General features: G+C 46.0%; 1 protein-coding gene across 1 annotated transcript in view; it reads left to right on the forward strand.

Annotated features, from left to right (window-relative positions):
* LOC142577872 (gonadotropin-releasing hormone II receptor-like) overlaps positions 1 to 15,646 on the forward strand; it is a 127,709-nt gene that overhangs the window by 85,828 nt on the left and 26,235 nt on the right. Inside the window, exon 3 of the mRNA XM_075687304.1 lies at positions 12,913 to 13,146. Within this exon, the coding sequence (XP_075543419.1) occupies positions 12,913 to 13,146 (234 nt within the window). The remainder of the gene's footprint in view (positions 1 to 12,912; positions 13,147 to 15,646) is intronic.

The raw sequence follows: 15,646 nt of genomic DNA on the forward strand, positions 1-15,646 counted from the left end.
CTGTCTGTCTGTCTGTCTGTCTGTCTGTCTGTCTGTCTGTCTGTCTGTCTGTCTGTCTGTCTGTCTGTCTGTCTGTCTGTCTGTCTGTCTGTCTGTCTGTCTGTCTGTCTGTCTGTCTGTCTGTCTGTCTGTCTGTCTGTCTGTCTGTCTGTCTGTCTGTCTGTCTGTCTGTCTGTCTGTCTGTCTGTCTGTCTGTCTGTCTGTCTGTCTGTCTGTCTGTCTGTCTGTCTGTCTGTCTGTCTGTCTGTCTGTCTGTCTGTCTGTCTGTCTGTCTGTCTGTCTGTCTGTCTGTCTGTCTGTCTGTCTGTCTGTCTGTCTGTCTGTCTGTCTGTCTGTCTGTCTGTCTGTCTGTCTGTCTGTCTGTCTGTCTGTCTGTCTGTCTGTCTGTCTGTCTGTCTGTCTGTCTATCTATCTATCTATCTATCTATCTATCTATCTATCTATCTATCTATCTATCTATCTATCTATCTATCTATCTATCTGTGCTTCTACGTTTGCATCACTGGGTTCTCCTTGGTAGAATCGTTAGCGCATCGGGCTGCTGTGCTGAGGCAGCAGGGTGCGAAACCGACCGATGGATGAATTATTAATTATGTCCTTGAGTTACTAATTACTTCTACATTACTTTACTTCCAGTTACTAATTACTACTAACTTGAGTTACTAATTACTTCTACATTACTTTACTTCCAGTTACTAATTACTGCTAACTTAAGTTACTAATTATGTCCCAATGTGTACGTACGTTCCACTTCTCAACGAAGCTCCTTCGCGCCGACTTGGGTCACTGTAGAAGCTGGACTGGGTAAGAACTGCTGTTAGAAGAAACTCTTTGACGCCGACATGGAGCATGGGATGCGCAACTTGGTCTGTGATGCTCTGCAATGAACCTCTTTGGTGCTAACTTGGGCCACTGGGTATGTGCTGGTAGTTGTATGCCGTTGTTCAATGAACGTATTCGAAACAACTTTGGTAAACTAGATATGTGCCCCTGGAAATGTGCGGCTCTAAAATGACGAAGGAGACCCCTTAACTCTATCTCAGGCTGAGTGGTCGGACGTGTGGACCTTTGAAGGTCTGCATGTCTCTTTCTATGTGAAGGTGGTGAGCTCGTACACACAATGTCGCCCATACCGCGATTGGTAAATTTTTCATGGCCTGCAGAGAAATCGGCCATGGACAGGACGTGTTCCTCAACTCAGACAGAAATATCCGCAGCAGGTACCGGGTGAAGAACCCACAAGCAGACCACGATTGCCACTTACGGTGCGAACTATGCGGACTACCTCAAGCCAGAGACTCAAGAGACTCAAGCCAGCACCCCCAATCAAGAGGCCGACAGCCACCTATAACAAGGGAGAGAAAGGCAAGTCCCTCGGAATATGGAAAAAATGAAAGCAGCAGAGTTATCGACCCCAGCTCACATCAAAAGCGAAGGATACCAGCTGAGAAAGGGCAACTTGAGACCCTGGTTCAAGTACTCGTAGCCTTCCCGGTCTCGGTCTCGAATGAGGTCTATGTCGAGGTCTGCAACGAAGAAAATCATCGACAAGTACAAAAGCAGCAGCTTGTCGCCTAAGCAAAGACAATAACAGCAGAAGATCAGCTGGGCTGAAGTGATAGCTTCGGTCGAAACCCGACCTGTTTCCCCTCATTACCGACGAAAGAGCGAAACTCGAGATATGAGAAAACCAGCTCCTCCCTCAGAAGGCAAAACGCCGACCTCATGAAGCGGATTGAAGGGCTCATGAAGCGTCTAGAAGAGCAAGAAAGATGTCAGGAGGAGAGGGACCGAAGAGCTCAGGTCAGGGAACAAACCCAGGAGACGAAGCTCCAACAACTCATTGACTAATTGCAGCAAGAGCGGCAACCGACCACGACACCAAAGCCACCAAGGGAACATGCTGCCTGATAGAGACCTCGAAAGGGGAATAGAGTGCAAGATGAACGAGGCCCGAACCGATGACAAGGCCGAACTGAGAAAAGAGTTCCGCGCCGAAGTGGCTCAGGCCGACGACACCATAAGCAAATTCGTGGCAACCACCATCCAATGAGCCGTACAAACACTTCGCCAGGAGTTCCCCAGATGGGCACTGAGCTGAGCCAATGCATCTTCATCGCCAACGCGAGCGTATCTCAATCGTAGAAAAGGATAAAAAGCAGCAAGGAAAAATCCAAAATACCCCATCATAGAAGCCAAAATGAGCGAGACCCTGGGAAGCCAAGATGGTGTACTTGTGCCAGTAAGCTTTATATACTTTGCAGCAAGCTAGCAGAGAAGGAAGTGACAAAAATTCTCAACATTTTGCAGTGGAATTGCAGAGGAATAAATCGGCAGCGCCATATGTACTTCATCTATGCATCCTATACCAAACTGACTTCATCGCGTTGCACGAAACAGAAACAAATATTAGGATGCGCGGCTACGGAACGCACATTGCCCAGAGAAATACCCGGACTGTCGCCCTGATCAAAAAAAACATCGCACTGGGAATGCTTCACTCTACAATGACGAAAAAGGTCACCAAAACTTGTCCGATTCTCAGCGTAATCAAACCCACGTCACAAGGATTCCTCAAGGACAAAACCTGCCGCATTAGCAGGCTGCACCACAAATTCACTGGATTTGTGCCGCTTTCAATGAACGCCTTTCACGCCAATGATTTAGCTAGCTTCCCCATGAATGCACTGGGTATGTGTTGCTCTTCACTTGGCGTTCCCTCACTTGTTCCCTCGTTGTTCCCTCTTGTTCCCTCACTTGTTTCGTCACTTGTCGCACATTGAGTGTGTGCTAAGTGAAGGAACATATTTCAGAGTTCGCAGACACTGGTGCGCCACGCCTATCGTCTCAGAGTCCACGCGCGGACTTATCGACCCTGCCACTATATGGCGCATCGTGTCGAAAAAGAAGTGCGAGAGAGGAGCCTGGTTGCCGCATGACGGATTTCTCAGAGTTCTCACGCTCCGGCGCGCCAAGAATTTAGGACTGCACGCGCAGGCTTCGCGGCAGCGGCACCACAAGACACAGAGTGTTAGGGAATCGCGAAAGAGGAGTCCCGCTGCAGCTCAATCCTCGTACATAACTCGTTTGGGATGACGCGATGTGTAATGTCGCTATATATGGGTAAACGTTAATGCATTCCCTTCGACGGTCATCATGAGATGCTTCCGCCCCAATTTTTCTTTATTATTTGACTATTCCAACCATTTCCCCGTCGTGGTTATGGTGCAAAAGAACGTGAAAGGAAAGAAGCAATGACAAGACCCTCATTACTTGATTTCGTTTCTCTTCCTTTTACACTGTAACAATTATGAAACAAACAACCCAGAAAGAAGTATAGGGACTCGCTTTGCATCCGCCACTGTTGCGCCTAACATTTTTCGCAAGATCTGTTCTGCCATCGCTTACTTCCTTGGAATACATTTGCTTAAATTCTGAGTTTTTGCCATAAAATACCATTGAGCTGCATAGTTGAACACTCTGCCGCTTTAGTACCTGTCCTGCTTTTGCGATCTATGAGCTCGAATTTTAACGTTGGTGGCTTGTACTTAACTGTAACCCGGGCGTGCAATTCGTCCTCATTTGCCGACGACGTAAGGCAGCATCTTCGCCTTTTATCATAAAAATACCAACATAGACGTTGGCTTGGTCCCACTCTCTATCGAGAGGATAAACTTCTCGTAGCGGCGGTACAATTAAAGGTCATCGCGGGCTGAGGGTGCCCGCAATGCAGCCTTCAGTGGAGACATTTTTATGTTAGTGGAAGACGCCTTCTGGGAGCTGACAGCCTCTAGGCCATGTGCGTGACTCGCCTATCGTATAGGAGCGCTTCTCCCTCTGGCGTTCGCGCTGAGTACGCAACGGCAGAAATCAACGAGAATTCATCCCCGTGCCGCCATCTGCTCCATATATCGCCGCAGGGAACGTACGCGCCAGCAGTTTTGTCAGAAAGCTAGCGTCGCGGCTGCGTACGTTTTGATTACTCACATCTTTCTACTGAGGACGCTTAATTCGCCCTCTGCCATTAAAATACGTGGCGTTGGGACTTCTTATAGGCTACGGCTGCATGAAGCTCCAAGATTGATATCATCGGTCCGAAGACGTCTTTCTCTCCCATTTATTTATTACCGATTTTTGGATAAAGGTAAAGCTGTGTGATAAACAAAACGCGTTGTTTTCCCTAAGTCACTGTATAAACCTTTCACTTTGTGACAAGCAGCTACATCGACAAAAAGGTGTGCTTATGTGCTAATGCATTATTTAATTCACTTTAGTAAATTGTCTCGTAACATTTGCCGATACGTGTATGCACAAATGTTGATATTTGCAACGAGTGAACATCATGACCGCAACCTTGTCCATAATGCACGTATCGCAGATGAATGCAATAATTTCGTGGAAGATGCTACTCGACCTCTTCGCTACATAGAAAAGAATCAAACCGGACATTCAGTACTGCGGGCATGTGCATGGAAAGCATCGTATAGGACTATCACATACAATGGCACATAAAACTACACAGGAAATGTAAAATCTGGGATGACGTTCCCACTAAATACCTTCCGAAAATGGAGAGACTAACGGAGTGCCGAAATGAGGTACTCCTCCTTAGTGCGGCATCAAGGCCAAACGTCTGTATTAGATAAATGTGTGAAACAAGGAATTCAGAGGGGCCCTATTTATTGCAATTTGCATTTTCAGGGTACTTTATTCACTTTTGACGGCTATCTATCTATCTATCTATCTATCTATCTATCTATCTATCTATCTATCTATCTATCTATCTATCTATCTATCTATCTATCTATCTATCTATCTATCTATCTATCTATCTATCTATCTATCTATCTATCTATCTATCTATCTATCTATCTATCTATCTATCTATCTATCTATCTATCTATCTATCTATCTATCTATCTATCTATCTATCTATCTATCTATCTATCTATCTATCTATGTGTTTGTCTTTCTACCTCTAACCATTCTCCCGCCAACTTTGGCACACTAGGATTCGGTAGTTCATGGTCGAATGGATATCGCATCGGGCTTTCCCTCAAGAAATAGGGGTCAAAACCAACCACTCGACCAACTCGAGTCATAGGATATGTGGCACTCGGTATGTTCAGCAGTTCTATAAACCTCTTTGATTCGAAGCTGGACTACATCGTACTTGCCACTAAGGAAGTGCCGCTCGTCAATGAAGATCTTTGAGGCCTTCAGTGGCGTCTGTTAACCTGTTTTACGGCAACTTGTGCTACTTGGTAGGTGCCAGTGTTTGTGTGCCACTATTTATGTGCCACTATTCAATAGACCCTTTCATCCCAGCTTGGGCCACTGAGTGTGTTAACCTAAGTATGGGCCACACTTTAATTTCGCCCTTTAATGTCAGTTTTCGCCGCCGGGTATGTGGAGCTTCGTACCTCATTACAACAACATGGGTCACTGCTGGATATGGGCCACTGGGTATGTCCACACGGTAGTGCCACTCTGCAATTAATGTCATGAACGAGAATTAATGTCATGCAATCACGAACTAGAATTGTGAGTTCCTGTTCACGAAAAAAAACTTACTGAGTGACGTAAGTTTATACTTCTATGGCTAAAGTACCGTAGAGAAAAGGAAGCCGTGCCCTAACCTTGGTGTTTAAGACCGCACTATGCTTGTTGAATATCTCGAACAACAGAATGTTCTCTTAAATCCATCGGGAAAATTCATGGATTGGATAGTTCAGTTTGTTATACATTAGTGTGTACGAACTTCTGCACATAATGATCAAACGGCCTTCTTTGAATGTCATCTCCTACAATAACGAATCCGGGCGAGACTCCGTGGTGTCAGACATGAATGGTGGAGAGGGACATTTATTAGGTTAGAAAAGCTGAAAGGCCAGCCTGAATTGAAGTTATAGTCTGTTACATCTTATTGGGGAAGGGAGACGGGGCCAGAAAAAGAGAGAAAGGGAGAGAGGTATTGATAATGAGGGTGAAATTGGTGGTGCGCGAACTCAAACAGCAAAGACACTTCGTAGTCTGGAATCTTGATGACTGTCATGCAAGAATTTGATTACAGCTTTTACAACTTCACGCCCACAAGAATCCGGCCAAGGTCCCAATGAACCTCTTCAAACATAGGTTCAGGCATGAACGAGTTGTGGTAACGATCGCACATCTGCTCTCAGAAGTCATGCCGTTGATTGGTCGACATGTGGAGTCGCAGCAGGCGAACTATTTATGGACGCCTTTCGTTCCAGAGCATTTGCAGAGCAAGTGCGTTGCATCACCAGGTTCATTTGTGGTATGCAGCATCGAAATATTCATGTTCGATGTGGCACATTAGACAAACAAGCCTATCTAACGCTTGCTCGCCATCTCGACTACGTTGTCGACATTGTCTTGGCTTCGGTGTCGTCATGCACGTCGTTTACGTTATATTCACACAACGTAAGGTGTGCGCATGACCTCAAGTAGAAGATGCAAGGGAAAAAAAGCTACGCTCAGTACAAAATGGTACGCATGCATAACAAAACATGGTCCCAAGAGGAGCGCAAAATATCATTCCTTTTGCCCCGAAAGGTTTAACTATTTCATTTTAGTGCAATAATTAACATGGTTTTGCGGCATCAAAACATTGATGCAGCTGCACTCTGTCTTCTCAACGTATCCTAAGTATGCGCGAAACTGAACAAATAATTAAGAAACAATGGTCTAAACAATTGTTTAAGGGAAAGGTGAGAAACTTTGGAGCATTATTTTCGGCTATCTAAAATCAATATTTGCAATACACTCCGTTATTTATGCTTGATTTTTTTACATTAGTTTGGATTTCAATTATAGTTTCGTCATGCTTTCCTACATTGCTAAGATTATTACGAATATTACAACAATAACATTATGTGCGTTATTACTGTGTAATCCGGACAATACTTTGCCACTCTTTAGTATCATTTACACCATGTCTTTGAAACCCATTCCTTTGTGTTTACCCGCGGTGGTTGCTCAGTGACTATGGTGTTGGGCTGGTGAGCACGAGGTCGCGGGATCGAATCCTGGCCACGGTGGCCGCATTTCGATCGGACCGAAATGAGGAAACACCCGTGTACTTAGATTTAGGTGCACGTTAAGAAACCCCAGCTGGTCGAAATTTCCGGAGTCGTTCACTACGGCGTGCCCCATAATCCGAAAGTGGTTTTGGCACGCAAAACCCCAAAATTAAATTTTTCTTTTCATTTCTTTCGTGTTGATGACATGTTGTAACTACTGACAGTCTCGAAGTTCCGCTGGGGCCTCAATGGCGATCGGACAGAAGCGTTAGGAATTTAATGCGGAATCTACTTCTCAAACGTATTAGTTTAAACGATTTCGATAGAGGCCCGACGCATGCGACACTTTGGTAGAGCTGGTAGGTACACGGCGGGCGCTCTACCTCAACACCACGGCGTCGTTGTTGTAAATTGACTCATTACGGTTGCTCTGACTTAGTCAAGGTGCATACACCAGCTTTGCACACTGGCATCCATTTCCACACTGGACTTTGGAATAAATGAATTGATGGGATTCATAAGTACCAGAATTTAAATTCTGCCATTATTCCATAGAATGTAGGAAATCATGTCAACTATTCTATTTTGTCTCGAGAAATGACAGAAGACAGAACCTGTACAGTGTGTTCATGGCACCTCGTTTAACATGCAGTTATCTACGCACTTCCAATCTTCTCTCCAATTGTCGAGTGAGGGCTCACTTTATTAGGCTCAGGTTGGCGCAGAGCATTGCCTGCGCGATGTGGTCGGGCAGGCAATGCAAGGCAGACGTCATCATGATTCTGTCTCGTTGTCAGGGACGGCATCGCAGAAAGAGTTTTTGACCACGAAGTCTCGAATTACTCAATTATTCCTAGACTTCGAAGTGTCAAGTTTTCGACTACGAAGACAAATCTGTCAAAGGTAAAGTATCGCAACAAATGAATTTCCCACCAAATCAATGTCGCGTCGGTGTAACACGCACTTGTCTACTGCTTCGCTTGTTGTACCGTCGGGCGCCAATTGTAGTCTCACTCATCGGCCACCACCACACGACTGTCTTGTATATACTACGCAGTGTGTGAGCTAATTCAAGATTCCCTGCGCTTTGCGTGTCGCAAAATGCTGCCGTAATGCATTCGTGCTTTGCTGATGACACTAGAGAAAGCAGGCGCTTAGTCCTATGTAAAGTACTTCACCAGAATATTCTTCTCGAGGCATAATGTTTACGGCCTACACCTAGAAATTCCATGCGGTTAAGCACTCTCGGCTTGCAGATATCCAGCGAAGGATCGTTAGTCCGTGTCCGCTTGTTACTCACGTGCTAACGTATTAGTCCCAGGAACGTATTTTCTTAGTCTTTTAGCGGTGACTTATATACGGGAGCGTTGAGAAAGCAGTCACTAGAACAGTGCTTGCGTGCAGATTGCCGCGTATGTTATAGACTGCGGTAACGGCAAATTATAGCAGCTCGAAGATCCACTATGCTAAATGACGGAATAACCTGCGAGACGACGTAGGGCACGTTGGTCGCCCGTGATCCATAGAGGCAATGACCAAACATTGCTGTGGCCCAGTTATTACCCAGGCACTTTTTTCGGTCTTAAACTCTATGCGTTGAACAGAGACCTGCTAACCCATAGGTGAGTGCTTGACACGGGGCACTATTTACGGCCTAATATGACGCTAACTCCTAGGAATATTGATGCTAGCACAGACTCTAAACGGCGAGTAAGCTTCACCAGCATTTTTTTTACGTTGGTTCTGTAGTGAATTATGGGACACTCGGTGATGGCCAAGAAGGCTTTCGAGAAGCGCTGTTAGTGCGTTCAGCGGCCCCGAAACCTGCGGGCAGCTTTCGTATCAGTGGTGGTAGCAAAACATACGATGGCTCCTGCTGTATGCGAGTTCAGGAGCATTCTATCCTCCATAACGTTACGGCTAAGAAAAAGCACTTCCCGTACACGCAGTACAAAATACCTGCCTCCAGATGTAGTTTTTATGGGACCACATGCCATAAATATGGCGTGTGATACCCTGGGATGACGACGCAGGGTGAAAGTTAATTCACGCACATTGTTTGCATAGATAACACAGGTCTGCCACTTGAGGACACTTAGAACGGTGTCCTTGACTCGTTCAAGTACAGCTGTCGCGACCAAAAAGTCCAGCCGACACCACCTTGAACTTGTAAAGTCTATTCGTTGTGTTGTATGCTCTCTTCACATAGCGTGTTTCGGTGATTTTGATTTGGCAGTAGCGGCTCTTTAACTCTTTCGTTACCGCTAGAAAATGGTCGTTTTTTTGTAGGTCACGGAAGAAAATTATTTACCACTACAAATAATATTAAAGTGCACATTGAAGCACAGAATATTGTACATAATGAAATGGTCTTTCAAAAAACATACGTTGCGAAGCAAAAAAATAATATTATTAGGTAAAACAACAATTCTAGAGCCGTCATTTTTTGATGCCAGTTGATAAAATAAACAAAAAAGAACGTATCTACAATACCATTAATACCAAAGGAAATTCAGAATATACATTTCAAAGATAAATAACACAGAAATAGTGTCTGAAAGAATAAGTGCTCAGTAGAGCACTGTTCTTCGGATAGAAAAATCAAACTAAGGCCACTTCATCGCTCATGCCATGTGGTGAAGCAGTTCTTAGATTTTGCGAAACGTAGGTTCTCGCCGCACTTTCCCTACAAAACGTCTGATGGTTTCTTTTTTCAATTTTGCACTCGTCGTAATACATTTTGCAGTTCCAGCTTATTGGCATCTTCTGAGGATAGTGGGATGAGAAGTCCAAGGAACGTACTTCACCAATTCGTCTGGAATGTTCATGCACCTCTCTCCTGGACCGATCGCTCTCAGCGTAGCTAGGCAGCTACCGAATTATGCATCCAAGCATATCTGTTTGCATTTTTGCAGATTGTCTTTATCACCTCTGCAGAGAAGAAGAGTAGAAAGAAATCCCACGCCATTGCAAACTGTCCTCCGCTGCTCCATAGTGTTGGGCCCAGATGTGCTACGGGCGGCCTTCTTGGAATGAACGGAAGTTTATTTGCTGTCGATGGCAGAACATCATGACCAAGCCAAGTATTCACCCTGAAGATAATCAGTGGAGCTCTCAGGCAGTGTAAAAACATTGACAGATAAGCGCGCACAAGGAAGCAGACCGCTCACGGCAATAAACGAAACTCGTCGGTGAAAAGCTGCGGATGTCCCAGGCTGACTCAAAACATCGTCGGCGTCAGAGCTTGAATCTGCTTTGCTGTCACCTTCGAAATTATAACTTGAGTCCTCATCACTAAATTTTAGTACGGGTACAGCTAGTTTCGAGCGCGACGCTTACCTCGCGATGAAGCCACGCGGAACGAACCCACGAGAGTCATTTTCGGCAACTGCGCAGTGACACCGGCTGCACCCCTTGCCGAGATTTTACGAGAGAAGCGAAGTCGAAACTTTTAGAAACTGGTTGAAAATGCCAGGTCCACGTGGTTGACATGCGGCGCACCTTCAGGAATACATTTTGGTGGAATAAAACGACTCCGACTTCAAACCGTATCTCACTAGTGATCGGCGGACGTCATTATGAGGTAGTTATCACCGCTTAGCACTGTCAGACGGCAAAGCCGGCGTTACAATTTAATTCTTGTCTTGCTGGGAGTCATTTGAGTACAAAATGTTGATGCTAATGCGGTGTAATTGCGAGTGGCATGCTTGTTTCTCCAGCTCGGCAGAGGGTGACAGCCACGCCCCTTTTTGGTACAACATACGTTGGTGACTTTAAGTGGATAAGAAACGGTTCAAAATGTCGAAATCGATTATTTGAAGCATCAATCACCGGTGTTCAAGTTGAATAGGCGTGGTAACGAAAGAGTTCAGCCTGTCGAGACTTAGTATTTGAGGCTGTAGAGCTCGCTCAGAACATCGTAGGTTCTGCTGAATCTGTAGGCCGACGTGTCTTGCGATTTTGTGATGCTAAATCCATAATTATTAACGCAAAGCCACAGGGTACCGTCTTTCATCCTGCTGCGGCGAACAAGGAATGTGAGACTCTTTGAGGGCTTGGTGATGTCACCGAATATGGCTTCAAATTTGGCTTTAGTGGCGTCTAAGCTCACGTGGCTCAACTCAATAAAGGCTCTACAGCACTGGTTGTACACAGGGAGATAGAGAGAAATAGAAGAGAAATAGAAGAGAGGAAAGGCAAGGAGATTAACCAGATGCACGTCCGGTTTGATATTCTGCACTGGGGAAAGGGGTATGGGGGCGAGAAGAGAGAGAGAGAGCACAGTTTCCCGCACATTTGAAGGTTCGCACCGAGTCTGCACAATCTTACCAAGGCCTGTCGACTTGGGGTATTTCCACAACGCAATCGTGGCTTTCTGTGCCATCGACGCATACGGCCATGGTCCAAGGATCTTCATTTTCGAAAATGGTCTAGGGTCCAGCTGGTTGACTGCTGTCCGGAGAACTTCGCGCTCGACATTGTAGGATGCGTTTAATTGTTTCTATGGTTCGACAAGGGTCGCACATGGGCTTATCCCCCATTCCAATATGGGACGAGTAGGCCTTCGTAAATGCCACCCCGAGCCAAAGGCGGCACAATACTGTCACCTCCTAGCGGAAACTTTTCATGGCACTTGTTGCTTTAAGGATGGATGAAGCCTACGAAGATGACACTTCGGAATGCTGGGAGAAGACCAGCATTAGTCTGTCATACCTAAACTTTAGCCAGGGTATGAAGCTTGCTTGCAGCGTTAGTTCTGGATAAAGGGATTGGAACTGGTCGGGCTTCCAGATGGGCATACCGAGCGGCTTCGTCAGCGAGGACGTTACCAGCAATGTCGGTATGTCCAGGTCGCCACTGGAATATAATTTCATGCCATTTAGCGATAGCTTGATGGTGGTCTTCTCTTATTTCATATGTCAGCTGTCCATGAGTCCTATGATACAAGGCAAAATGCAGACTCTAAAGTGCTTCCTTAGAGTCACAAAAGATGACCCATTTCTGAGGTATCGGCTGCAGGAAATATTTGACAGCAGCACGCAGGGCAGCAAGCTTTGCCGCCGTTAATTTTTTCATGCATGACAGTTGGAATTTCACTGTGGTTTTCGTAGCCGGAATGACAACGGCACCTGAAGAGGTGGAAGGTGAGACCGAACCATCGGTGTAGATGTGTATTCTACCCCCATATGACTCGTTAATACATAATGATGTGGTGCTTGTCGAATCTTCGACGACGTTGAGAAGCATTTGCAATATCTTTTGAGCCATAACAATCAGCTTACGCAGTATATTTCTTGACGTAATTTCTGGGATCCACTGCATACGCGTTTCTTTGATCTTCTTTTAATATCATATTTCGAGAAGTTACCTGCTCTCTATACCACATTTCCTGCCTCAGGTCCAACATTTGCCTACATTATTTCATCTTTATATCGAGAATTCGAGTTCGGTGCCTAATTTCTGCTCTTAGTTCAGCATCTCATGGTGCTACACGCGCTATATTATTCTGAAGTCTTGCCTACGCAGCCCTTGTCTTGGTTCCGAGATGTTGCGGCAGCGTTTAGTTGTCTACCTACTTTTATAGCGGCGCTTTATAATACCATTTCCTGAACGGCAGAAGACGAAGGCTGATGTTTATCCGGCATTAGTGTACACCAAAGTGCACTGTGACTGCCCTCTTACGCGGCGAATATCTTTCCCAATCCTTTTGCACCACAGCGGCATACTTTGGTTGATTCTACTCCGTCACTGCTCGCCGTCAAGGTTTATTTGGTTTTTTACTGCACTTTCGCGTAATTTCGGTTATGCTATAATTTTCTCACTTTGCACTATCTATGCTAAACCATCACATGAACGTCAAATCTTCCAGGTATCCGGCAGTTGGGTTCTGGGTGCCTTGGGCTGCAAGCTGGTCGTGTACGTGCAGATGGTCACCCTCGCCTCGACGACCTTCATCTTGGCTTCGATGAGCTACGACCGGTACGCGGCCATCTGCCGACCGCTCGAGTCGCGATCGGGTCTGCGTCGCGCAAAGGCCATGCTGGTCACATCCTGGGCCCTCGCCTTCATCTTCGCCATTCCACAGCTCTTCATCTTCGTCGAGGTGAGCGTCTGTTCGAAGAAAGGTAAAGCACTTTCTGCAAGGTTCACAAAGGTGGCGGTTTGGGAAAGTTGATATTGGCGCTTGGTGTTGCGCTATAGTTAAGAATGCGTGAGCCCCTAAATCCTGGAAATTCTCTTCAGAGACGAGCGGTTGGACGTCTAATTATTGAAGGTCCATCAAAGGCGAAGACTAATTTATTAGCGTAGCGCTATAGCCGCTATAGAGGTCATATTTCTCTGAAACACGTTGTCCCAATAGCGGGCCAGACCATACTATCTACCAATGCTTATTTTAACACAAAAGTGTTTTATGCCGCGGTCCACTGTCAACTTCCTGTAACGGATGTGACGTCGCGATGAAGGCGTAAAATATGCTCTCTTGACAGGGATGGCGCCGCCATCTAGTTGCGGTGAAGCGAAGTACTGCATCATCACACTAACGAGCGCAGAGAGTGAGCTCTTCGGTATTCTCAGCACAACGGAGGCTCCAACTCTCTGTAGCCTGGTGTAGGTGGTGCACGCGGTGTAGCCTGGTGTAAGCGGTGTAGACCTTCTGCAAAGGTGACGGCGCAGTTTCCGCACATGGTTTATCTTTGGCGTCGCATTAACCGGTGCCGCCTCGTCGCCTACGGTGTGCAGCTTCAACATGCACCCGGAGTGCTTACACGTTGCCTGCCGCTTCACTTGCGATGGCACGTGACCACAAAAGAAAGCTACTGCGCTCAGCGGCGCGGAAAGGCATCGACGTCGGCGGGTGAATTTCGCTTTGGTGCGGCGAGGCGCATGCTAGCGTAAATCAGAATGCCTTAGCGCGTTCACGGCATGCGCTGCGAACTCTGCCACTCGTATTCCTGAAGCCGAGCGCGTCGCAAGTAAACTCGCTGCCCAAGATATTACGGAGCCGGACCATAATGCCCCTACCTTCGCCGAAGTGACTGGGCAGCAAGACGCCTCTCACCAACAAGACAACGCGTGCCAATCAAAGCTGCAACATCGTCACTGAGCTACAAATCCTCCGCCCTTCGCTCCAGCGGATCGTGAGTCCACGAAGCGATTTACTAACAAATCATTCGGTTTCGCTTGTACGGTTTGCGAACTCCTGTAGATTATGGTGGATTTGCGCAGTGATACGGCGAATGTTGTGCGGCGTCTCCGGGTGATGTTTCCCGGTCGCGAGTCGTTCGACAACCTTCGCTTGTGTGGCAATTGTCGAGGATACCGGTTACCGGTTTAGTGGTACGCTGTTGCTCGTGGCTACTAGCAGCGTAATTGTTCACGTACAATGAACATGCAACAGCTGCTGTGAAGACACATTTCGCTTTCGTGTGATACAGATTTATATCAAAAAGGACTCAGCCACATTTATTTTCATTCATTTTATCCTTCGTCATTGAATCGCAAACATGTGCATTCCTATGAGCTTGCTTAACAAACTCAAGAAATATTTGTGACGAGATAATTATGGCGGGAAAAAGAGTATTTCCTGCACTGGGTCTCAATTACAGGGAAATACAACGTAGCAGGCGTCTGGAAAAGAGAATCTTGTTGTGAATATTCTATTGGCGGGGAACAAGGGCATTTCCTGCAGTTCCACTGGGCCTCAATTACAAGTGAAGAACACATAGCAGGCGCACTAAAGAGGGAGTCGCGTCCTTAATATTCACTTGGCGGGAAAGAAGGGTAATTCCTGCTATTATACTGGGCCTCAGTCACAGGAAAAGACTGAATATCAGACGCACGGACAAGAAAATCTTGTGAAAATTTCCTTGGCGGAAAAGAAGGGTATTTCCTGGTATTCTAGCGGGCCTCAATTACAGGAAAACACCACATAGCAGGTGCACAGAAAAGGTAATCTTGTCGTGAATATTCCCTTGGCTCACATATGACCCGGTTTTTGGCCGAAATATTTGTCGCAGTTATGGCACAGCCACTAGTTCGATATTCCGTCCGCAATCAACCGAAATAAAGGTGTTCCGTTTCATTGGAACTCGAGGTTACGTGATAGAGTTTGGCACGCATAGCAGTTCTTCGATAGGTCTCGCCTTAACTGACAACACTGGCACGATTATATTTAGATAATGGGTGCGCTTATCAAAGTTGTTTTTTTCGAACCTCTAAATCTCATGGTGGGACTGAGTACACTCATCAGCCACGTCTGCCGCGTTCCGTTACGGCAGACCGTTTAGGTTTGCTATGCGTAGGTTTTGCATACACAACGTTCTCAATGCAAAGACACCACTAAACTCGAGTTGATTAATGATCAGAAATCACCATTAAATTGCTATCGCAAGAAAATGTAATAGAATATTTTATACTACGGTCAAAATGATCGCCTTGTTGTCTACGCCAACAATGGCGTTCAGTTTTCTTAATGTAAGCCCTCCTCTCTTCCCTTTGGGTTTCTTTATTGATTCGCCTTGTAACTTATAAGAATAAAAAACAATCGTTGACTAAAGCGCGCTTCACCTCCCTCAACATAAGCGTACACCTCCACTTGTGTG

Source organism: Dermacentor variabilis, chromosome 4 (assembly GCF_050947875.1).
Source record: "Dermacentor variabilis isolate Ectoservices chromosome 4, ASM5094787v1, whole genome shotgun sequence".
In the NCBI taxonomy this organism is placed as follows: Eukaryota; Metazoa; Arthropoda; class Arachnida; order Ixodida; family Ixodidae; genus Dermacentor; species Dermacentor variabilis.